The 24,969-nt window shown below is 43.6% G+C and overlaps 1 protein-coding gene across 5 annotated transcripts in view; it reads right to left on the bottom strand.

Annotated features, from left to right (window-relative positions):
• Window positions 1-24,969, bottom strand: part of RAD54L2 (RAD54 like 2) — a 73,240-nt gene that overhangs the window by 33,086 nt on the left and 15,185 nt on the right. For 4 of the 5 annotated variants that reach the window (XM_040589757.1, XM_040589758.1, XM_040589754.1 and 1 more), the window contains exon 2: window positions 15,714-15,923. In XM_040589757.1, coding sequence (XP_040445691.1) covers window positions 15,714-15,867 — 154 coding nt within the window. In that variant the 5' untranslated portion in view covers window positions 15,868-15,923. Of the gene's footprint in view, window positions 1-1,129; window positions 1,841-15,713; window positions 15,924-24,969 lie in introns of those variants that run through there. The other variant, XM_040589756.1, reaches the window with a different exon arrangement.

The following is a 24,969-nucleotide window of genomic DNA, read 5'->3' on the forward strand; positions in this document are numbered from 1 at the left end:
ATTAGCTTCTTTCTTTGTCCTGCCACCACAACCAGAGATATAAGAAAGCAAGAAGAGATGGATGTTGGTGGTGGTTTTTCCCTCCCCTAGAATCCGTACCTCCCACTAATGGACAACAAATACAGCGTGGCTTAGTTCCATAAAAACTCCTCAGGAAGACCACACTGCACTGGACTCCAATAATAAACCAGAAACCCAGAGCTGGAACTCCTGGGGACCATTTGTGACCAGCCTATTATAGTTCATAGCATGAACTTTGGAGGTATTTGCCATGTGAACAAGGTGGAAGAAGCTTGGTGTCCTGGAGTACCTGACCTCAAAGTAACAACTTAAATTACAAATTTAGAAAGTTCTTCAAATCTGAACAAAGTTTTTTCTCCAACACACAGCATTCTCCCACCAGCAAGCAAACTAAGTGGCAGCCATCTCAAAACTGTAAACTTGTGTTAAAGTTTTACCAGCATCTTCTGTTTGATAGGGGTGAGGGGAAAAAAAGAGCCAAGTAGCTCTTAGTCTATTAGGCACTATAATTAGGGGATCTGGAGCAGGCACCAACAGCTCTGCCTGCTGCCCAGGCTGCTGCCCGGTCAGCAAGTCACCAAATATTTCACTGATAAAGGCAGCGTTCAAAACTCTTATCAAGTAGGATATTGGAGGAAAGTACATACAAAATGCTGAAGAGGATGGGGTAGGACACTGCATATAAAATCATACTGATATTAACAACTGGCTCTCCTCTTGCTAAAATTTACTTTTGCAGCATTACAGTATGACACCAGCAGAAACAGTACCAGGCAGACCCAGAATGTCACATCACTAAAGTCTTCAGAATTAAAAGCACAAAGAAAGAGCTTCCTTCTCATATCCCTTCCATCAAGCCAATAAGCACTGCAAGACTGAAAATTCAACCATTTCCATCCCTGCCCAGTAGGCAGCAAATTGAAAGCCGAGTCCCACAGAAGTCTTAGTTCCTGATGCATTTTGCTAGCCACTGAGTAGGGTGCTCCAGTACAGAGGTGGAATGAATGGTCTGTAACAGGAGAGCAAGTGGGAAAAGAAAACAGGAGGAGAAAAAAATAATTAAAAAAAAAAAAATCAACCCACAAAAAAACCCCAGCCTGTGTCCTACCTGGAAACTGCTGAGACTCATCCAAGAGTAACATGCTGCTCAGTGCACTGACGCAAGACCTCTGCCTGCGACTCTGCCCCAAGACTCGTTCAGCGCGGCCGCACGCTCTCAGCCCTTCTGCTATTCTTGTCTCAGGGTCTTCAGGACAAAAGTTTCCAGTCACTCCTGACAACTCCTTATCTCTGCCTGCAGCCCAGCGAGCAGTAAATCCACTCTCACTGGCTGTTCAGCTTGCAAGCGGGAAATGCCTCCTGATAAAACAGTCCAGGGTACAGGCAGGGAAACCTGCACTTAAGGTTTCTGAAAATAACTTTGGTAAATAGCTCCTAGTGCTTGAATCCACCCAGCCGGTGCGACGGGAATCAGTACGCATATATCCTCCCTGCACCCAGCCGAGACGAACCAGGGTCACTGTTATATAACTAGTTAAATATGCCTCGTGTTCAGCCTAAATAAAAATTGTCACTCTCTCCTCCCCTGCTTGGAGAGTCAAACACCACAGCCCTGCCCGAGGCAGCTGCTGCTCCGCCGGCGCCCGCTGCCCGGAGCTGTGCTGCCCGGCCGCTTTGGCTTCAGCCAGGGGGAGGCTCAGCTATGCCTGGGAAAAGAGTTCTAAAAGAGAGGAGAAGAGCAGGGAGGCTGAGTGGGTGTGTATGGGGGAGGTCTCCTCTCTCTCCCTCCTCTCGAGCGAGCGGCAGAGTTGCACGCTGTTCAGATCTCAGATCGGATGGGATCCCATTCACTGAGCCGGTGATCCAGTTCAACTGGTGGCAGAGACCAAGACTGGGAATAAAATAAAAATCCTTACATAACCATTCAGGCTCCGGCGGGGCCCCATGCAAGGGGAATCCCAACAGACAACAGGACGTTCAGAACAGGGGACACAGGGCCACAACCCCGCTCCCAAGTTTGACAGCACAAAAGGAAAAGAGGGGGGCAATGAGCTGCAGAAGTAGTACAGCCTTTTGGCTTTGAAAAAAATCTTGGTATCTGTGATTTTATGAACTATTTGCATGATGCCTGCTACCTTCCAAGAAACCTGGACAACTGAGACTGAAACCCGAGCAGTACCACGCGAGCTGGTAACCTATTTGCACAGCAATAGGTGAAAGAGCATCCTGTTTGCTTCATTAAATCAGCATGTTGTGCAGCACTGCCAGTCTGCAGAAGTGCAGCAAACAGACTGTGAAGGAGATTTCGCAGGTTTTAGGAAACAACCTGTCAGAATTTGGGGAGTGCAAGCTTATTGTAAGCGAGCCTTCCTCCCCGTCATCCATCTGCACCAGAAGGACAGGTACAGGAGAGAATAAATACTTTAAAGCTGTGGTTGAACTCTTAAAGGCTAGCCATTGTGCCTAACCTTCTTCAGTGCTACAGAGACTTTTTCCATGCCTGACTCCCTTCATAGACATACTGAGTACCAGCAACAAGTGGCAGACCTGGGCTGATAGACACCTAATGGAACCGGCTCGCTCCTAGCGACTGTCTGTCCACAGAATGAAGTCAGCTCTTTGCTTGAAACAACCAGCAAGTGAGAGCCGGGAAAACCAGGATGGGCAGAAGCAGCCCCAAGCAGGCTGCCTCCGAGCAGCCCGGGCACAGATCTACAGGACTCCAGGACAAGCTGCACTCGTAACAGTCAAAGATGGATCTAAAGGTCTGCAAACACAGCCAGGGCAGAGCCTGGCTACCTTCACGTGACTCCGGCCATTTTTATTAGACCTTTCATTTGAGAGGGTGGTAGGGCACAGTGAATGCTTGCTACCATCAAAACATCCTCGTTTGCTTCAGGGCACATCACAACTTTGAAACAAACCCAAGGTGCTCTTTTCTTAATTCAAGCCATGTAAGTTTTATCAAAGAAAAGATGAACTGTATTAAAATTAAGTGGCTCAGTAACACGACAGCCTTTCACCTACGTCACAGATTCAAATACCCTAGCTGGTACACGAGAACATACGGTGTTTATCGAGGGGGAAAAGAGGGACAAACGTATTAAGAAAAGTACATAGCTAAGGACCTTGCAGCAGGCCTTATAAGGACTTTGTATGGTTAGAATAAATAAGCAAACATCACCTCAGCATCTGACCTAACAGATTTATGTAACCAGGAAGCAAGATTTAAGGACAAGTACTTGTGGAAAATACCCAGTTGCATTTACAAGGCATGCTGTACGGTTTTGGCTGGGATAGAGTTAATTTTCTTCATAGTAGCTAGTATGAGGCTGGATTTGTGCTGAAAACAGTGTCAGTAACACAGGGATGTTTTCGCTACTGCTAAGCAGTGCTTACACAGAGCCAAGGCCTTTTCTGCCCCCCACCCCACCCACCAGCAGGCTGGGGGGGGCACAAGTAGTAGAGAGGGAACCCAGCCGGGATAGCGGAGCCCAACTGACCCAAGGGATATTTCATACCACAGGACATCATGCTCAGCATATAAAGCTCGGGGAAGGAGGAGGAAAACGGGATGTTTGGAGCAATAGCGTTTGTCTTCCCAAGTAATCATTATGTGTGATGGAGCCCTGTTTTCCTGGGGACGGCTGAACACCCACCTGCCGATGGGAAGTAGTGAATGAATTCCTTATTTTGCTTCGCTTGCGCACACAGCTTTTGCTTTACCTATTAAACTGTCTTCATCTCAACCCACAAGTTTTCTCACTTTTACTCTTCCTATTCTTTCCCCCATCCCACTGTGGGGGGAGTGAGCGAGCGGCTGTTGGGGCTCAGTTGCCAGCAGGGGTTAAACCATGACACATGCTTATTACAGCAGTCAAGCACGAGGAAAATGGAAGTTCAATACACTGGGGGAAACAGGCGACCTATACCTGTCCTTCCACACACAGCAACAGAAAGGGAAATTCCTTCTTCACTTTAGTGTGCAAAATGGAAATGGATTTTTCCAGCTTCTCTGCTCACAGCAGCCTACTGGTGAGGCCATCACTGCTAGCCATGATAAATACGTATTCACACAGCCAAGAATTAGATCTGCCAGAAACAGTCAGTTTATAAAATGATCTCCTCATGGAAGGTAATCTTGTTACAGATAAGCCCATTTACTGAATGGCTTTTCTGTGAGGGCAGCCTTGCCAGTAAGGAGAAATGTTCTCCCCCTACAGGGTCTGAAATCTTACCTAGCTGTCATGCCTCACCTACCTCACGCTTAAACCACAGGCTCTTTACAATTGTACGACTGTGCTATACATCAGAAGAGGCTCCTCAAGAAACTGTTGTCACTTGAGAGATTCCCTTGCTAACAGCACAGGAGACTCCCCTGTTAAAAGAAAAATCGCTATAAAGTTTGTATTTTCATAGAATACCAAGATAAAGGCCCTTCAGAACATGGTTTTCGTTCAACTGAAAAGTCTTTTCAGCAGCAATGTCAGCATCGCTGAGCACTGAGAATTCATAAGGGTTAAAGCTCACACCTAAACCTGCCTGCACACACAAGAAGGTCAGTTGTAAAGTTTTTCCGCACACTAGCTCCTCTGTATAGCAGAGAGTATTGGAGACGGAGTGCTGGGGTGTGTGTGGGGAAATCAACCTACACTCAGTTCAACTAAGAAGTTTCAACAAAATGTCCCAAAACATATCACAAGTGACTCTCCTTCCCCATCCTTTCAAGCTGGAGCAGCTCATTCCCCATCCCCAGCCTGTTCCCCACCTTGACCCTGGTTTTCTCAAACCACTGTTCCCCTGTGCTGCAGGCCGAGCAGCTCCGGCACTGCTCGACACTGACCTGATCTGAGCCCACCGAGTGCAGCATGGGGGAGAAGCACTGGATCCATGACGTGCCACCATGCTCTTGGCCCCTGCACACCAGGGCGGTTCTCTTCTCTGCAATGACTGCCTCATGTGCTGTTCACCTTCGCTGCCGCCCTGAAGAACAGAAGAGAGCTTCCTTGCGCATCCTCAGCTGCCCCACACTGGCTGTGCAGTCCCTTCCCCACCCCACAGCTTCCTCACACGCTCCATATCCACCAGCTGCTTCTGCGCACCCCACTGATCTCCAACAAGTAGAGAAACTGCCTACAAATTTGAATTGTTTGTAAATTATTAAACACAAACTAGGCTTGACAGCCTAATTTCACTCTTGATTATCAGCTGCTAGTAGCACATACAAATATCAAGGCCACTTTCCCTATCCTGTTTTCCGTGTTGGTTCTCCATGTTATTTTACCAACATGGAAAACACACAAGAACATCAGATTGAGTTGGTTATGGTATAAGGTGGTGTTTAGCAACCTAAACCAGTTCAAACAGAATCAAACTCTAACTACACAACACTATTTGTTGGCAACTGAGTACTGCTGGGTTTTGAGAATCATTTGCTTTTTAAACACTGCATTGTAAATAAAAACTCTTTTTGAGTAAGATCTAAAGTAAGCATGGAAAACCAGAGGAGTCCTTCCATTTACCTTAGTGAGTTTTGGACTGAACCGTAAGGATACCATTTGATCAATCTGGTTTTTCTCATTTTATTTGTATTCATATAAATCTTGGTTTATTTTTTTCCCCACACTCATCTAAATCACAACTAAGGGAAGATGTACATAATGTAACAGAACTCTAATCACAGAAAATACAGGTGGTGATGAAACAGCGCCTTCTGCAAATTCTGCTCAGACTGTCACTGTGGCAAAAGACACATTGCTTCGGACTGCAGCCCCAGGCTTTCAAAGGTTGTTTAAATGTGTTTTTTATTTTATTTCATCAATGAATGAAATTTAAAAAATAAATAACAATATATTGTTATTAAATAGGTTGTAATGACTTTTAAGTCAAAGGATTTATATCACAGATATTTATAGTTATCTTAACCAAAGGTAAATCCATTTAGTTACACTCCCAGTTACATTCAAGAAACTGATCCTCATCTCTTCCTACATCTTGCTGCACTTCTGTTGCTGAAGATGACACAATGTATTTGTGCAACACAGAAGAGTGATTTTGTAGATTCCAGTTTTCATCTAAGTGCAAATTTGACACAAATCACCAGCTAAGAGTGCACAAAAGTGCCATTTTAAAATTGCTTCTAATAGTTCAAGTATTTAAATATTTTACATAGATGAAGATTACCTACAGATGTTTTAATTGCAAAATTTGTTTTGACAGAGATTTAAACTAGAAGTTTCTGTTCACCTAGCCCAAAAAGATTTTATCTTGCAGCTTTCTCCTGTCTCGTTCCTATTTGCATATTTGCAAGTGAAAATAATGTCTTCTGACTCCTACTTAGAATTTTTTGAGACTGAGTCAGTGAACTGCATGTTGAAGAAAATGTGAACAAGACATTTTCAACATCTGTAGTACAAACTACTGTTATTAAAATAAAAAAATATGAGTATTGCATAAAAAACCCTTGATCCATATAACGGGCCAGATGCTCCTGAAAGATGCAGTTTTCTGCAAAGCCTAAGCATGAAATTAAAACAACAAATAAAGCAAATAACTGTGATATGATACTGATTTTTAAAACCTGAAGAACACTTTTAATTCAATTAAAAGTTCCCCCTCCTTCCAAACTTGCTGCTGTTTCCTGGCAAAAAAACGCACAACATATAGCTGCTACATGCACATTTTATTTAACCAGTCGTCAAAACCAGCAAAATACCAGATAAATTAAGGAAAAATGAAAATAAGGACCCCATGCATAGTTTAAATTCAAATGCCAAACAGAGAAATATTTCACACAGTACATTTGAAAATAATAGGAGCACTCCCTAACATGTAAAGCAGAGGATTTTCACTTTGGCTTCATCACACTTATAAGGTGACCTTGGCAAAGTCAAGAAGGAAAATACCACATTACAAATTTGCTAATTAGTTTCCTTGTGATTTCATCATGGTTTCAGAAGCTGCAGATGATGGAGTATGGTATCTATTAGCACTGACTAGGTGTGGTACAAAGCTGACTACTGGAAACATACATGGGGAAAAAGGTACCAGACACAAGAGAAGTGACTGTCCTTTGTTAGAGATTCTCTGGCTGCTTTGTGAAAAGAGGAAAGCAAGTTTGGGGCCAATAAAGCACAATGCTCATATCCTGCAAAGCCCATCAGAAAAGCCGGAAGAAACAAGATAATTCTCTCCACAAAAGACTTGGAGCAATTCTTTGTTCAGCTAATAACCACGCTCTCATTGGCCCTGCTCCCCATGCATTCATGTTACTCTCACGTTTGTAGCAGCTTTAAGAAAAGAGCACGTGTAGCTACAGGTTAAAAAAAAAAAAAAAAAAAAAAACACATTTGAAAAAATCCATATACATATATATAGAAAATGCAGAGCCATGGATGTGGGCTGTTCATGAACCACATAGAAGGATTTCTATTTTGTATTCCATCATACGTAATAGATCAAAGGGAAGGAGGAAGAAAAGAGGGGGAAGAACAGCACAGCTAGTTATAGCACATCATTTCACAAGATCAGCCAGTCCCTGTGCCCAGGCAGCGGGTCTGAAGGAAGGAGAGCTCTATCGTCATCACCTCCTTTTAAAGAAGTAAAGCAAGTCATTACTCCAGGTTATATAACACTTAGACTATGCCAGACTTTGTGCCACCCTCTTGAAAGGGAAGCCACTGTCAGAGAGCCTGGGAGGCAGGCAGAGGAACATTTCCATCCAGAGCTTCCCCCTGCTTAGGATGAGCAGAGGAGACAGGAAAGTGTCCACATTTTCAGGCAGAGCAGGCAGACGGCGACAGGCTCAGCGACTGACCTGCAACATCGTCAGTCTGTAATTCCCTGCGAAGGGGGCTGGGGGGACAGCACTGTCAGGATCTCATCCTTCCTTCCCACAGCAGCCATCAAGCCACACCTCACCCTGCTGAGAATAACCTAGTTCACAGGGTTAGTTAAAATGCTGGAATCATTCAATAAAACCTCCACAACCCCCAGGCGCCACTCCTCCCCACGCTCCTCTCTCTCCGTTCCTCTTACCTTCCCTGTTCCTCCCGGGTTTGTGGGCACACAGCGGGCAGACAAAGGCTCCACCTGCCTCTATCAACGCCCCGACAGCCAAAACTGCCCCAACACAAATATACTGCCCGGCAAGGCAATCTGCAGCTTCAGCTTCAGCAGAAAGGGAGTTAACCAAGCGTACAGTACAGGCAGTTCCCAGCAAAAGCACCCAAGAGGATTTATTTTTTTTTTTTTTTAATGTCACCATTTAGTGAGTCCGGTAAATCCACTTCAAGAGAGCTGGGTGCCTGCCACGGGGTCTGCATGGGCATTAGCAGCTCCCACACACCACGCTGGGTACACAAACACTTGCAAGCTGGGCAGGTCCAAGCCCCTCAGAGTGCACACAGAAAAACCAGTTGTTCTGAAAGACAGACTGTACTACAGGGAAACTGCCAGAGTAAAAATAATGGGTAAAATACTCAGCCTCCTGTAACGCAGCAAAGTTCCCAGAGTAATCAGTGGGGCTTTTGCCTAAAGGAGACACAAACCCTCTTCAGGGCAATCGCAATGTAACTTTTCTGCATTACTAAGTAACCAGGATTGCTAAAACCGCAAATGCCAATATCCACTCTCTTTTCACCTTTGATACTATTTCTTTTGTATTTTACCAACAGGATTGTGAAAACATAGGAGGCAGCCAGCTCCTAACCTTCTGGGTCTTGGTAAACTAACACAAGCCAGGAATGTAAGACTTGAGGAGCTGGACAGCGTGTGCTTAACAGATACAAAGCAATTTTGGAGATGCTCTTATCTCTTTCAGGAACTGAGAAAAGAATAAAACCCCTTCAACTTCTTAGTTATAGCAAGTCACCTGAGAAATGCATCCAGCATCTGCAGATCTGATGCACATTTCCTGAGTTATCCACAACCAGCTGACTTGAGTCCCACAGTCTACACCCACATGATAAAGCATATTTAAACACTCTAATCCAAGGTAATGGACCTAAGGTAACTGCATCTAAGGTAATGCAGTTTCCTATAACAATTCCATAAAGTTTAAACATGCCAATAAGCAGGATAATAATTTACCAGTAAATTCTTCCATATGAAGTGATTACTTTTGTACCTTTATACCATCACACGTGCCATCCTCTTTCCACACAATTATTTGCTTGGAAGACAGTCTATGAAAAATCACTACAAGCATTAGAATCTACATGGTTGTTTAAGAACATGAAAGTGCACTGAGCTACATGGAAATTCAGGTTTGACTTCGCAGGCTTACAAAGATCAGGGCAGTTGCGGAGGCAACAAACTTACTGTCGAGAAGAGGTTGCTCCCCCCAGGACCCATGCTTCTAGCTTCCTTAGAAATAGTACTGGTGGACTCCAGAGGGAGCTGCATCCAGCCACAAGTAACCAAAATAAAAGAATTCAAGATAGGAAAGTCTATCAAGAAGGAAAAAATGGAAAGATGTCAATCACCACTCTTGCCTCCACTTGCGCTCTGCCAACAGTAACTTGCAGGTTAAATTATAGGCTTATTAATTATTGGCACTCCCCACGCTTGCATATGTACACACAGAATACAGCAGAGTTTAAAATCAAAGCAACCCTTACTATTGCCTTCAGTGCTTTTCTAGATTTAGGAAAGTCCTGACTTTTGTTTCTTTGCACATCTTTTATTCTGACTTACCCACTTTCAATCAACAAAACAAGCCTCCTCTACTCCGGACAGGCCTGTGCCTTTCATTAGTCCCTGCCACCAGCCTCCGGAAACAATGAGGACAAGAGGCAGAGCACATGTATCACCAGTCTGAGGCAGAAAGCAATCAAGTCCACTGTGCCCACGTACTGCAGCAGATGGAAGCATCTCATTAAAGGGTTCCTCAAAGAGCAGCTATAGTCTCTAAGGCTGCCTCAACCTTGGGACGCCCATCTACCCTTGATACCACCTGAAGATGCAGCTGTGAAAAAGACGCTTTCTAAAAGGAATTGAGAGATTAAAGAAATAAGTATGTATTTTCTCCTTCTCTTCTAAAGGAATGCATTTCATTTTCTAGTAGACAGGAAACACTGGTTTTAAGTTGTCCTCCCTAAGAGAAAATGATGTGCAGCCTGGTCAAAAGTAGAAGGTAAAAAGATTTCATGTTGCTGGAACTAACTTCCATTTACCAACACAAGCAAGACCATCCAAGTAAAGTAAAAAGTGCAAGTAAATTACTTTCTAACACTAGCTTCCACACCTCCAACCCCTTTTTTTTTTTTTTTCTTTCCTTCTTTTCTCCTCCAGCAGTACGGGCCTTTCTAAATTCAGATATAAAATGATATAGAATAGGGTATAATTTAGAAAGGTATCATTCAGAAGACCGTCTCCACATTCTTCTTCTGCCTCTCAGTTTCATACAGGTGAGTATAACATGACCTAATTTATAAGAATAACTTCAGATGAAAAGTAGAAAACTCTATATGAGCAGGAGGAGCCTGCTAAATGAACAGATTTATACCAAAGACTTTCCTCTCTTCCCTTGTAAGGACAGAAATTTGCTTTATTCCCAACCCCACACATCCAGCTAGGGACTCCCACACACACCACAGGTTTTTTTGTTCCAACACCTTGTTGGGAGAAGAAAAGAAGGAATGACTTTGGGGTGGGAAGCACATGAATAACACAATCTCCCAAAATGAGCAGCAGCTCCCTGCACCTTAAGGATGCAATCATGTATCATTCAAAAAAAATAATTAAATAACTCACACTCCACATGACTTAAAGCTGAAATGATTTTGGAAATTGTTTTGAAATAACTCCAGGTGCTAATGAACTTCCTAGTAAGTATGGAGTTAACTACTGATTTTTCCCATCAGATTAGACAAGGAAATTATTCAGGCAGCTACAAATCGATTTCACTTTCAATGTAATTGCACCCCTTGCTGCATGCAGCATGATGCTGACCCACAAAGAGCCACAAAGGAACATCACATTAAATAAAATCCATTCTTGCTATAATTTCATGCCACATTTCTTTCCCCAACCACCAAGTGAAAATGGTACATAAAGCTGTTCTAACAGCACCCCTTTACATAAACAGGCTTTCCTCTAGCAAGAGTTCAAGGAAAGCAAAGATCTTTTCAAACCTGAATCGAAGTGGCTGTCAAATACTCCCGCCTTGGTATCTTGGGAAACCCGAAACTGTGAGTACCAAGTGGCACACTCAAGTTCAAACAAAAAGCAGCCATTGAAATACACTCTGGATCATGCTCCAGAAACAAGAGATAACTGCTTGAATCTGTCATGATACTATGAAATGTCATAAGACTGTGCTTATCCCTGTCTAAGAGGCTAGGGTGAGGAAAAAGATACCTCTCCCCTTACCAGCCCCCTCTGCCAGTCTTACACAGGTTCTAAGACTTGGCCCTGGTCCCTCCACGCTACTAACAAGGTGCGGTGCGAAAGAGCACGGGCAGGACACCTGTGTGTCCTCTGCTCTCCTGGGACTTGCAATTCTGTGCCACCAACACGACTGTGCTTCTCACTCACTCCTCTTTAATGGTCCATACCCACAGAAACCCCACACAAAGCAGTTTTCTTTTGCTCCAGCACTTTGTCAGGGAGCAGGAACAGTGCGAGCCTGAGGTGGGAAGAGGGAACACAAACTGCCTCCATCTTCTGTTCTCCACCAAATAGAGATGTCATGGATCTAGCACGCCCCCCAGCCCTGTGGGAAGAAAGGGATAAGAATGGAGAAAGCAGGCAAAGTGGACAACACAGGGCAGAAGACAAGACCAATTGCGTGGAGACTGTCATATCACAATAGTAGCATCTAATACACTATTATTTGGTGTTGTCTGGTGTATCTGCACATTAAGAATTGCAGTACTACCACGGTACTGGAAAATTGTCCATTGCAGACACCCCAGAAGTACTGATTCCATTCCCTGTCTGCTGTACCACACATCCTGTAAGGCAAACACAACTAGCAGCCTTCAAGAACGGTGTCTCAATGCCCGTGCCCATTAAGGCATCTTTCAGAGAATTGAAACCACCAGCTCTTTACGCTTTTACCCCTGAACTACACTTAAAAAAAAAGAAGTGTTTAACCCATATACTCAGAGGTAAGAAAGCAAGCAACTTGCCATCACTATTAATAGTGGAATTTCAGCAACATTTATGAGTAAGAGAATGAATTGCAGAGACTTCAATCAGAATTATCCAAAGACACTCAGAAAGTGGAAAACCAGAGCACTACAGCAGGATTTGTTCAAACACTCAACAGCTTTCCTCAGGAAAGCTCTGAGGTATGAGCAGTCCCTGCATTTGAAATTATCTGTAAAACCCATACTGGAGGTTTGTTCTCTTTGCTCAAATTAGCTTTTATTCCTACGGAGTTCTACACAGCCCTGAGCAACCACCAGGATCAGAGAAAAAGTGCAGGACTTGAAACAGCCCTTTATCTCTACAGTCATCAGTACATCACATTTCTAGTGAAAAGGATTTAGGGAGTCAACAAAAAAAGTTCTTAGCAGTCATGCACTGGTATCACAAAATCAAACATGATAAAACAAGTGCTGCTTCCCACAAGTGATGAGAAAACAGATGCAGCGGGCAGGGATGACAAGGCTGGAAAAGTAGTGGAAGCCCCCAGCTTGGACTGAAGCATGCTGCTAGGATGGGTGTTCAGCCTGGCAGCCACTGGGAAGGGGTTATACATGTCAGGGTAGGTATGTCCTGGAAGAAGTGCTCTAGAAAAAAAGACTAAAGCTATAAGAGCTTCTACACATGGTAAGATTCATTAACTGACCACCACTTAAGAAACATATAAAGGATATAAGCTAAATGGTTATTAACTCTCACTTATTTAGATATATTTGGAAAACTAGACTTCTGTACCCTTTTTCTTCCTTGAAGACAGAGGGAGAAGGTTTAAGAACTGCTTTCAGCAAGAGTGAAAGTTTGTACCATAAAAGTACAAACTCAAGTAAACTCTAGACTCTCTAAACTCAAACAAAACTTTGAGCAGAAATGAGAAAAACTGCACCAAACCTGATGATAGCACTCTTAATTACCAGAATGTAAAAAGAACTTGAAGAAAATTCTGAAACTGAAGCCAGCACAGGTATTAACTGCACACACAACATACATCAAAGAGACAAAACCAGGTTAAACAGCAGTGACGTGTTTTGCCCAAGTCTGAGACTATATCATCCGACAACATTACATGAACATTGAAGGTTCTTAAGTAATTTGAGTCACCACCAAAATGTTGAAAACCTACGCTCCTAAAACAAAGCCACTATTCTGCAAGCAAACAGTACAAATTTTAGTTTTATAGTTATTATCACTGTTACTTAAAACAAGCAATCAGTATGGAGAAAACATATATGCAGCCTCTCACTCTTCCAAGGAAAGAACTGTGAAAGATTAGTAATCTTCTAAGTCTTGTAGTGCTAGAAATATGCAAGAGCCCATCCACGAAGGAAGGGTGCCCCCATGATCCCCAGTGGAACATCTACAGAACAACCACAATACCAGGAGGGGAGGAGAACAGCACAGCTGGGAACAGGGAGTTTTAACAGAAATCATTAAAATTAAGCTTTTAAAAAGCTTCATAGTATAAACATTAGAGCACTTCCTTCCCTCCTGTGAATAAAAATAACTGTCTGTTCCCAAGATGATTTTTATGAACAAGGGTCATCAGCAAAGAGACAGGACTATAAACATCAGATGGGAAAATTAAAATGATCCTCTTCATTCTGAAGTTAGCTATATTTCAGAGGTCAAATAGCAGAGGACTGGGGTTTTTTTTCTATTAGATCTAAGGTAATAGTCAAATAATGTCAGTAAGTGTCAAATGAAATTTCTGAGGCAATATGTAGCTGTGAAGAGATATCAGGAAAAGCAAAATGGACACCCCCACAGAACACAATAATTACACAGAAGCATCTTGATATTCTGGCAGACAGAATTAAAGCTGAAACGATCTGAAACCTCAGAGGCGATCTAGCTTTTCTCAGATTGCACATGAGAGAGTTTTTCCTGTACCAAATGAACAACCATAAAAACATTTTATGTTCCGTGTACATTGTTTTTTTACTGTTCCTCATTATTTCCTACATTTGTTAAAATTTATTTTTAAATTAGTCACTAAAGAATTATAAAGCATAAGCAAGTTTGTAGTTTTAAAAGGAAGATAAACAGCTGTCATTAACAGTTAGCGATGTCCTGATCCATCTACATTAATTTTGTTTGCTTTGGAAAGAATAATCCTTACGAATAATTATGAATATTCAGCCACAATAACACAGGTCTATGATTAAATGACCAAGGGGAATGACCCGCTTGGACATGACATACAGCCACTCCTCTCTGTTAATAAAAATTTGGCTACAACGTCATGCTTCCTATTGCTTGCTGGGTGCAGGTTCCCATGAACAAAGTGACAAGGTCACCACCAGTCTCTTTGAGACAAAGTAACCTGTGGCCCTACAACTCTTACCTCCTGGGAATTCTCCTTTTCTTACCTAACACTTCTGTTTCCCTACTTTCTCAATAGAAAAAGCCATCACATGAATAAAAGCAGCTGAATGAAATTCATTTGTGTAAACATTTTATAAGCTTTTTAAAATCAAAAAGCATCTTCAGGTAGCACGTGGTTGAAAGAATATAAAAAAAAAGCAAACCAAACACTTGAGGGCAACAACATACTTTGAAACCAACAACACTTTCATAACTAGAAAAGAGAAGTATCTGTCTTTAACACATTCTATGCCAAGGAAAGGAAGACTATTCTCTCAGTAGGTTTAAGTAGGTGCATCCAAAACCCTGCACATCCTTTTAAATTATTAAAAAAAAATCATAATTTTAAAGGAATCAAATGCAGCATTCCCTTAGGCTCGGGCTGTAGTTTTATGATACAGGAAGTCTGGCGGCAAATACAGCATGGGGAATTCCCACCTGAGCAATGCACTCCCGTCTCCCATCCTGGAACATCAGCCCTTCTGCTGGACCAACAAACACACTTCTAGGATTGTGCTATGAACCAGAACTGTTACCTCATCTTGCTTAAACATAACCTACACAGCACAAGTCCACAAACAGCTATACTGGTCCTAACTGAAGAGCAGCATGGGTCAGCTGTAACTCGGTGAGGACAGAAGGTGACAACTAACTTACTCAGCACTGCCTCCTTTCATACTGTAAAACAAACAAACCAAAAGAAGCCCAACTTGTATGCTGTCAGAAAAGAACATTCTCCGGTTGTTAAAGATGATTATTGTAAGTGAGCAATAATTGCCAACAGCATCCATTAAATTGTTTACCTACCTATGGGTGAGTAATGTAAATATATTTAATTTCACTGGATCCATTTAATAATACAAGTAATTTTAAATTAATTTATTTACTACTTTATATAATCGCTTCCCCAGTATCTGTAGCTATTTTAGAAATTTTATCCTACTTACAATTTATGCTTGTGGCTTGTTTTCATGATGGAAATTTTTTTTTGGTCAGGAGTCCAAATTTAACCTACATTAAATCCCTATTTAAACTAAACACCTACATAAGTACTTCTCTCTCCCAAGCACTGGACAAATCCTAACCCTTATGCAATCTACCAAGGTGCCACTCACCAAAATTAGTAACACCAGTTTTGTATAACAAATGTATGCAGATTTACAACCCCGTTCACTTACCACTCTCATCAAGTAAGTCCTCCTCGTCATCCCCATCATTGTCCTCCTCCATCGCCTCCTCCTCATCTTCCTCCTCCTCCTCCTCTTCCATATCCTCCTGCTCCAAGTCCGGGTCCAGGTCCGGATCACTCCCTGAGATTGACTCGTCTGACATGATTCCCAGTGGTGCTCCTCGTGCATTACCTGCTCATGTTCTACCGTGAGGCAGCCCTGCGAGGAAATAAAAGAGGTACATAATGAGCCCAGTAAATCCCAACCTTCGAGCCTCAAGGCTCAAAATCACAGCAGGATTACTGCACATAAAAACACAAGCCTGCCATCAGTCTTTTAAATAATAATTATATCAGACTGTGCCCAAAATCCTGTGTAGAAAACGGATGCCATAAGCAATGTCTCATAATGATGTAGGCCCAGCATTGTAGAATCACTATCAGAACCAATATATTAACTAAACACTCAAAGCCCCACCGCTTTCTTGGTATCCTTGACATGTAAACAGCAGAAGGAATTCTTGTATCAATGTCTGATTATACAAAGATGCAAAACTAAATTAATTACATGAACAATTTCAGAACACTACCATCCAAACACGAAGCATAGAAAAAAGGATCAGTGTCAGAATCCCGTATGGATACCTGTTACCCTGATCCCATATGCATCGCAATATGGGCAGTGCGGGTCGCAGACAGAACCACCCTCTTGACTTGGCTGTACCTGCTGCAAAGGTCACCCAGCTGCTTGTCACAGCCTGTCTGAAGTCTCTGTTCCAACCAACAGAACAGAGACAGCCTTACCATTGTAACAGTATGGTCAGAAGACTACAAAGATCCAGTTTTTAAAAGCTGTACATCCCTTTCTAAAGCAAGGTAAGAAGAAAATTAAACACAAAGGAAGGCTGGATCGGAGAATTGCATTTCCTTCCTCTAAAGGACAAGAACCGGAGCTGGCTGCGTGTAACCCCTCTGTTACGCTGCTCCAGTGCATCACAGCAGAAACCATGGTACAAAACAACAATAAAGCCTAAAAAGAGGGCCAAGGCAATCACAAAGTCACAAGTTTATCTGTTCAGGTCATGGACAGTGATGGGTACTCCTGGGTACTCCTCTTCCATACACAACAAATTACCACAAAGGAGCTGTTTAAGATGGATGAAAAAGAAACACAACCAACAATGGAAAATAAAGGAGGTATCTTGATCTCAAGGAACATAAAGCAAAGTATGTGTTCAAAAAAATCAAGCCTCAGAAGAATTGCTATCCACATATTCCCCAGAAAGCTTCAAAGACAGACAAGGGAAACGTTTCCTCATCACTCATTTTCCACTGCCCCCTACTTACAAGACATTTCCAGTGTAAACTATAAGATGCTTGAGAATTAATCAGCTATTTACAAAAAACCCCAACAAACTTCTAAACAGATAAGGCAGCACACATATCTACAAACACTTGAAGAAACAGAAATATTTCATTTTCAGCTGTGCTTCAGCAGTAACTAGATGAGCTCAGGAACTTGAAGGTTAAAGACACAACTCAACACCCTTGCAGCAGGACTGAAAATCTAACTGTCAAGTATGCTGAATTATTCCAGCTGAAGTCATCGGTTCCTGCTTTGCCCCTCTCAGCTCCTCAATAACATTGAAGGGTGTCTGAAAGAAAATAAACACAAGGGAAGAACAGGCTCTGCAGATATTGGTATTGGTATAGGAAACCTTTCACCACCAGGTCCCAGCAGCACTTTACCACCAGGCAGGGACAACTGAAGTCCCTGCACTACTACACATGTCACACAAAGTAAGTTGGCTTAGTCAAGCAGATGGTAGAAAAGGCCAAAATCTAAATTAGCTCAAGTGGAACTGTGCCAGTTTACAAAAGCCAAGGAGATTCATTCAGCTTCTGTGGCCTGCTGGTGGGCAGGCACAGAGCCCTGCAGCCCACTGACCCCCACGCACCACAGCGCCCGCCTCGCTCACCTCCCAGGTCTGTGCCTTGCCAAGGACTGCCGGCACAGAGCAATCTACTACCACAAGTTTTTCCTATCAAACGCTGTGCTGAAGCCTGTGTGTATTTGAAAACAGCAGGTTATTTTTGCTTTTAAATGGCAACAATGTTCCCTTCCAGCTGATGATCAGCCCTAGGAAAACATACATTGTTTTACTCTTTACAGGTTGTACTCAAACCAGTAACTGTCAAGCTGCACCTGCTTCCTTATACTCCGCAGAGGTCAGCAGTGTTACCTTTGGGGGGGGGGTCTCTGCTGGTCCCCTGGGATTTCAAGTGTATTTATTTATTTCCACGTTGTCCACACTGCGCTATAAGGCACCTCGCATGCTATCTGCTGGAAGTCATATCAACAGAAGCATATTAAAAATTTTCTGTGTTTTTACTATCCCAGCAAATTAAGCATCAACCCCCCAAAACACCAATTAAAATAAAGAAGAAATACAATCACTATTAAAATGGCAGGAATTAATTATCATCTACAAATGGGAAAAGCAGAAGTGCTGTCATGCCACTAAATGCTCCAGGTCAAAGAATGACACATGATACAGTTTCTCCCATCAGTATCCTCCTGTGTGTCATCTCTCATGTTTCATCATTCGTTACAGAACCTTAAAAAAAACCCAACAAAACAAAACTACACCACAAAACACTTTCTGGAAATTGTTTAAAGGAAAGGATACGGGTCTTTGTATTTCTATAAATAAAATCCAACCCAGTAGAGAGCAGCTATCTCTCAGACTAGAGTACAAAAGGGCTCTAATCTAAGCTTTATTTTTGTTTAGCAGTAAGTACGTGTTCTTTATAAGCTAGCTCTTGACACCCGTGCAGCAGCCGCAGCCATATGCAGGAGAATTGTACGGAAGCTTTCAAAAAGACTTAATTAAATCTTGCAGAAGCTGGGTGGAACAAAGACGGTTAACTCCTCTGTGCCTATTGCCACGGTGCTGTCTGCCTTCCTCCTTCCCACCCTCCTCCTCGGCTCCGGCAGCTCCGCAGCCACCCTCCACCGCGCCAGCCCTGGTCCGGCACCCCGAGATGCAGCAGGGACACGGCCTGACAGGCAGGTGCGCGTTACGCAGCCGCCAAGTGCCCTCGTTTCTCACACCGCTCTGACCCAGTTCGGCGCCTTCCACCAAGGGGAATTACACAACCGGGCCACGCTGTAGCTGCCGCTGCTGCCTCCTGGCTGGGCTCCTCCAGCCTGCCCCGTCCCTCGCCTTCGCACAGGAGCGGCACGGTCAACGCTTCCCGCTGTGGGAAGCGCGAACAGATTACCTTCAACCAGTGCAAGTTACCGTCTGCCTGGGCTTCCCAGCTGTCCCCATCAGAGCAAGGTGCCAGCCTCCTGCCCCGCCGCAACGCGGTGCCCAGAGGGGGTGCCCAGCACCACCAGATGCAAACCAAACCTACACACAGGTTCAGCACAGCGCTCAGCTGAACACATGGCGCGGCCGCTGAGAAGATGAGGTGGGGTATTATTTGAAAACATTTGGGAAAATTCCTTTGGTTTACTCAGAGAAGAGCCGTCATGTTTATCCTACCCAGGAAGTTAAACCCTGCAATCGGCTGCGCATCAAATTAACATCCAAGACAGCCTCTCTCGTGTATTATGTCCTGTCTTTCCGTAAAAATAAACATAGTTCTGAAGTTTTTGGGCTTTGCTTTTTTAAGACAGAACATTTCTGATAATAACTGCCTGCTGTGTGGTGATGGCTACCTCCTCCTCAGCCTGCACAGAGAGGGGGCCTAGTTCTGGACAAGGGTACTTCAAGGGTTTGCAAATTTTGACACATTTCCATTGTCCTCATGTTTTTCTTTCACTCTGCAAAGGTTTTAAATCATTTCTTCTTCTGTAGGAAGCTGAGACAGAAATGCAAAAGTGAACTTTCTCCCTTTTAAGTGACAGTTTTGCACTGCAGGATCACGCACGCCGTGAACCGAACTATTAGCGAAACTATCATGGGAGCTGGTGGCTTTGCCCATTTCTGTACACCACCACTTTCCTCAGAGGACTCGTCAGCACCACAAAACCTAAACTATTACTTAGTTAATTATTGTAAGTACAAACAAGTAAAATGGAAGGACAGGGCATACTGGAGTCCTTCCCTACCTCAGCAAGGAGGAGCAGGATTCCCCTGTACCTCCAAGAAGCCACAGAAGCCAAAGGGGCTTTTTACAGAAGCTTTTTGCCTGCTACAACACAAGTGGTTTAGGCACAGGACATGCTCATTCCCGAGTACACACTCATCCCATACAAATCCCTTCGGAAAGGGCGGGTTTAACACTAATGCCACTACGGTGCTGAACAGTAAAGAGGATTCCATCACCTCCCCAACCTCCAGCCAAGCCCAATATCTGGGACTAATCAAGATCTGTCCCTTAAAGCCTGTTTTGTAACCAAGACTTCACACTGGTCACGGTGGTGCCTGGCCATAGAAACAGGATCAAGCATGCTGGCAAATCGCAAGAGGATCTGCACGGACGGTTTAATAAAACCAGGTATTTCAAAGTGCTGGATAACGCTCTTCAGTTTCTGCTATACAGTCATGTTTTATGGCAATAATAATTTCCTTTATCTTTTTTCTTTTTTGTTTGGCAGCAAAACTATTCATTGGTGAGGGCTGTAAGATTCCTCTTACTCACTCGGCTCACACACAAACACTTCAAACTGAACGTGTGCGAAGGTAACTGCTGGCTCCTTGGGAGAAATCTCATCTTACTGCTAGTCCGCTGCTAGCACAGTTCTGGTACCTTGTAGGCAGCCTTCAGTAACTAAAGGAAAATCATTACAAAGCATACAGGTGGATCACTAAAGTCATGAGCTTAAGTGGCTCTGTACAATGAAAAAAAATAATCTTTTAACAGTTTGCAAGTAATAACTTGCAATGTTATTGCAAAACAACGAGTATTTTTCTGTACCATTTAAAAATCTGGTAAGAAATAAACCTGAGATCAGTAGGTTTGGATATTTTGATTCTAACAAACATTAGAATTTCTCTAATTTGCATTATGTAACATTAACATCTCTATTTTACGTTGTCATGTAAAAAATGGTGGGGGAGAGGGGAATCATTTAAAAGGACAAATATTTCTCTAAAAAGTCAACAGTGTTACTGTCCAGTATTAATGTAGCAGATCCCCTATATGTTTTTAACAAAGCAAACGTTTACTGAAAGATCAACAGGAACTTATTTCCCCCAGTGATAACCCCCACAAATTGCATTTAAAGCCATCCTTAATTGATTACTTTGTGATTTAAATCCCTTCTTCCTTTGCAGTCTGAGACTGTTAAAACTTGAGCAATAGTTTTTTAGCTGTGACTCATAGATAACTGGTGGCCACACACTGCTAGCTGGGAAGGAAGAAAACAGTTCTTCTCCTTCATTTCCTCCTGTTCAAATCGCAATGCAGCTAAGTGGCATTGATCCCCTCTCTAAGTGATGTGTTTACTACAGGAGTATTAAACAGAAAAGCAGAAGCCCGTAAAATCAAAAATTGGAGAGCATCCGCTTGCCCTGGACCACCCTTCTCCCCACCCCACATAAACATAGGCACAAGGCATCTACTCTTTACTCACCCAAGTATTAAGGAGCCCACTGTGAATTGTGGGGAGCAGGAATTGAGAGAAAAAAATTTAAGAGCGCTTTAAAAACTACTTCCATAGATCAGTTTTGAGAGAGTTGCAGGACCTGCTCTTTTATTCTCTCTAGACTAACAACCTCTTTCCTAAAAGGCACCACAATACTAAAAACAGCCTGAAACTGGTTGTTCCCTGACAACAAAAATAACAAAAGCTGCTGCAAGAAAGGGTAGAAGAAGGGAAAAAACCAAACTAAAACCCAACCCATAAAGAAAGAAAAAGGGAGAGCTAATCCTTCCCCTCTGCTGACATGACAGTGCTGGAACAGAGACTGTGACAATGCACATTATATAAGGCCTGGCTCCCACTTCGATCCCCAACAAAAAGAGCTAGTGCGAGTCAATGGCAGCATCTGCAGTGATTACACAACCTGGACTGGTGGCAGCAGCACACGCCGGCATCATCCATCCACCCTGCAGGAACCTCCTGCCACAGGGCCCTTTCTCCCCTGCACTTCAGAAAGGATGCAGGTGCACCCTACTGCCAATAGCGTCAACATTTTACAACCCTTAAAGAAAAAACTCTGAATATTCTTCATAAGATGTCAGCACTCACTTACATGGACTTCACAAGGCACTGACAAGCTCTTTACCTCTGGACAAAGCCAGCAGAAATGGGCAAACAATTTCTGTGTGTGTGTATGTGTGTGTGGGGGGGTTGACCCTGCCTGGACACCAGGTGCCCACCAAAGCCGCTCTATCACTCCCCTCCTCAACCAGACAGGGCAGAGAACACACAGCAAAAGGCTCGTGGGTCCAGATAAGGAGAGGGGCAAAACAGACTCAACTCGAGGAAATCAGTTTATTACAACTCAAATCGGAGTAGGATAGTAAGAACTGAAAACCAAAACTTCAAAACACCTTCCCCGCACCCCTCCCTTCTTCCCAGGCTCAACTTCACTCCTGATTTCTCTACCTCCTCCCCACGAGCAGCACAGAGGAACGAGGAATGGGGCTGCGGTCGGTTCACCACAAGTTTCTGCCGGTCCTTCCTGCTCACTCATCCCCTGCTCCAGCGCGGGGTCCCTCCCACGGGAGACAGTTCTCCATGACCTCCTGCAACAGGAGTCCTTCCCACGGGCTGCAGTTCTTCATGAACTGCTCCAGTGTGGGTCCCTTCCACGGGGTGCAGTCCTTCGGGAACAGACTGCTCCAGCGTGGACTCTCCATGGGGTCACAAGCTCTGCCAGCGAACCTGCTTCAGCGCAGGCTGCCCACGGGGTCACAGCCTCCTCCAGGCACCCACCTGCTCCGGCGTGGGGTCCTGCATGGGCACCAGGTGGGTAACGGCTGCACTGTTACCCTCCGCGGGCTGAGGGGGACAGCCCGCCTCACCACAGCCTTCACCATGGGCTGCAAGGGGCGTCTCTGCCCCGGAGCCTGGAGCACCTCCTCCCCCTCCTCCTTCACGGACCTGGGTGTCTGCAAAGCTGTTGCTCTCGCAGGTGCTCACTCTGCTCCTCTGCTACATACAATTGCTGCGCAGATACTTCTGCCCGCCCACCCCCCCCTTCTCAAATACGTTATCCCAGCAGCACTACCACCATCACCGACTGGCTCAGCCGCGGCTAGCAGCGGGTCCGACTCAGACCCAGCTGGCATTGGCTCCATCGGACATGGGGGAAGAACCTTCTAGCAACTTCTCACAGAAGCCACCGCTGTAGCCCTCCCACTGCCAAAACCTTGAAGTTCAAACGTCCTACATTACATATATATTTTCCTAAACAAAGTTGCACTGCTTTTAAAAGCAATTTTTACAATCATAATAAAGTAGAAATTGACTTCCTATAAATCAACTCTTTCCTTTGAAATACTCAAAACTTCCTCACCAGTGAACAACCCTATCTAGAAGAGTGTTTTGTAAAAAAGTTCAGGCTGAGGTAAGAAGCATGTGATTGGTTTTGCTTCCCATAATTACTGATATTCATCTGGATTAACACCATCACAAATGAACAAAAATTTTGTCTCTTACTCCACAGAATCTCCATTGATGTTTTTAGCTCTGGCAGCCTCTGTATAAATGGCACTTGCCTTCCCTGCTACAGAAAATGTTAAGAAAAGGAAACTTCCCTTCCCTTCCCTGATCACCATTTCTACTTTCAAAGCAAGCAGCATTTCAACAAAAAGCCACTTTCAAGTGCGCCTTTACAGGTTTTGCTCACAGTGCTATAGCTATAGTACAACAAGCAGTACCTGTGAGAGGACTAAAATTCCGAAAAAAGATTTCAAATGATGGGGAAGACTCAATAGTAGGGCATAGCATATCAGGACTCCAAATTATATTCAATACATTTTACACTGGAGATTAATTTAGGGCAAACTTGCCTACCCTGCATTAATGATAACCATTCTCACATTCCAAAGGATAGATTTTAGAAGTCAGCTCACAGGAGAGGTATGCCAAGCCTTCTCTTTGTGAGTACCCAAACTATGTCATGACACGAGCCAATTCCCACAAGCAAGGAAGATCCGGATAACTGAAAGATCCCTCTAGGAGTTTAAGCTCTTGTTACACACAGGTGCCAGAGAAGAAGTTATGTAATAAATCAAGAATAAATTACATAAACAGAAGCAGTGGAACAGAGAGGAGCGAAAAGGCAAAGAGCTAATCCCCTCTCAAGTAAAGATCAGCCACTGTCACCCCATGAAGACAAGCTATGTCTTTGGTCACTGAGATACGCTAACATTATGGTTTACCTCCCACAGAAGCGGACTGATATAGCTCATAAACAACACTTTTATCTTTCAGAATGATGAAAACTGCATGTTTTCCCAAGGCTGAAAGGCCTAATTGATCTATCCTCTTTTCTCAGTATCGCCCCATCCACACACTCCTCTTTTTTTGCCTCCCAGAGAAGCAGACTTCATTACGGAGGAATGATTCACCACCTTTGATTGTTCTCTGCTCAGGAAACAAGCTTTCCCATCAGCAGTGGTCCAGGGCAACCCAACGTCCCCTATGAGACAGGTGCGAGTCACATTGCACACTCATCAACAGATCACAAAGCAAACAGAACTTCAAACTCTTCCTTTGGGCATGTGTCTGCATTTCACTACAAAAAGCTGCAGATGTCTGGGAGTGGTCTCAATGCCTCTTCTTTCCTCCTCTTCAGAAATGGACATAAAACCTGAGGTTCTGCTTTATGCAGTTTTTAGAAAAAGGAAGAATTCAACATGGGTTTGTTCCTCTTTATTCCCTTACCCACCTCTAGCAATGTTAATTACACTAGCGACAAGACAGTATTACTTATGCCACCTACAGCTCACCAAAGAAACCTAATCGGAAAAAGAAAGAAGAAAACCAAAAAATCCTGAAGTAGGAAGAAATGGAAATAAACTGTTTTGAACTCACATGGTACGAGGATGACAATTAGCATGTTAGACCCTAGTTGCACCAGTCTGTCAAGCAATCAGACATTAAACTAATTTTTATTGGATTCCATTGTAGATTAAAAATGTAGACTAAAGGATTAAAAACTGTCAGAAACATAGGCTTCTTTCAGAGTCATTCCCTCCAACAGAACATTCTACTTGCACAGTGCCGGAAAAACCTACATTAAATGCTACTTGTAAGGCCCCTTTTCTGTTGGTTTTGAGAACAAAGTCACCAAAACCTG

Source organism: Falco naumanni, chromosome 4 (genome assembly GCF_017639655.2).
Source record: "Falco naumanni isolate bFalNau1 chromosome 4, bFalNau1.pat, whole genome shotgun sequence".
Taxonomy (NCBI): Eukaryota; Metazoa; Chordata; class Aves; order Falconiformes; family Falconidae; genus Falco; species Falco naumanni.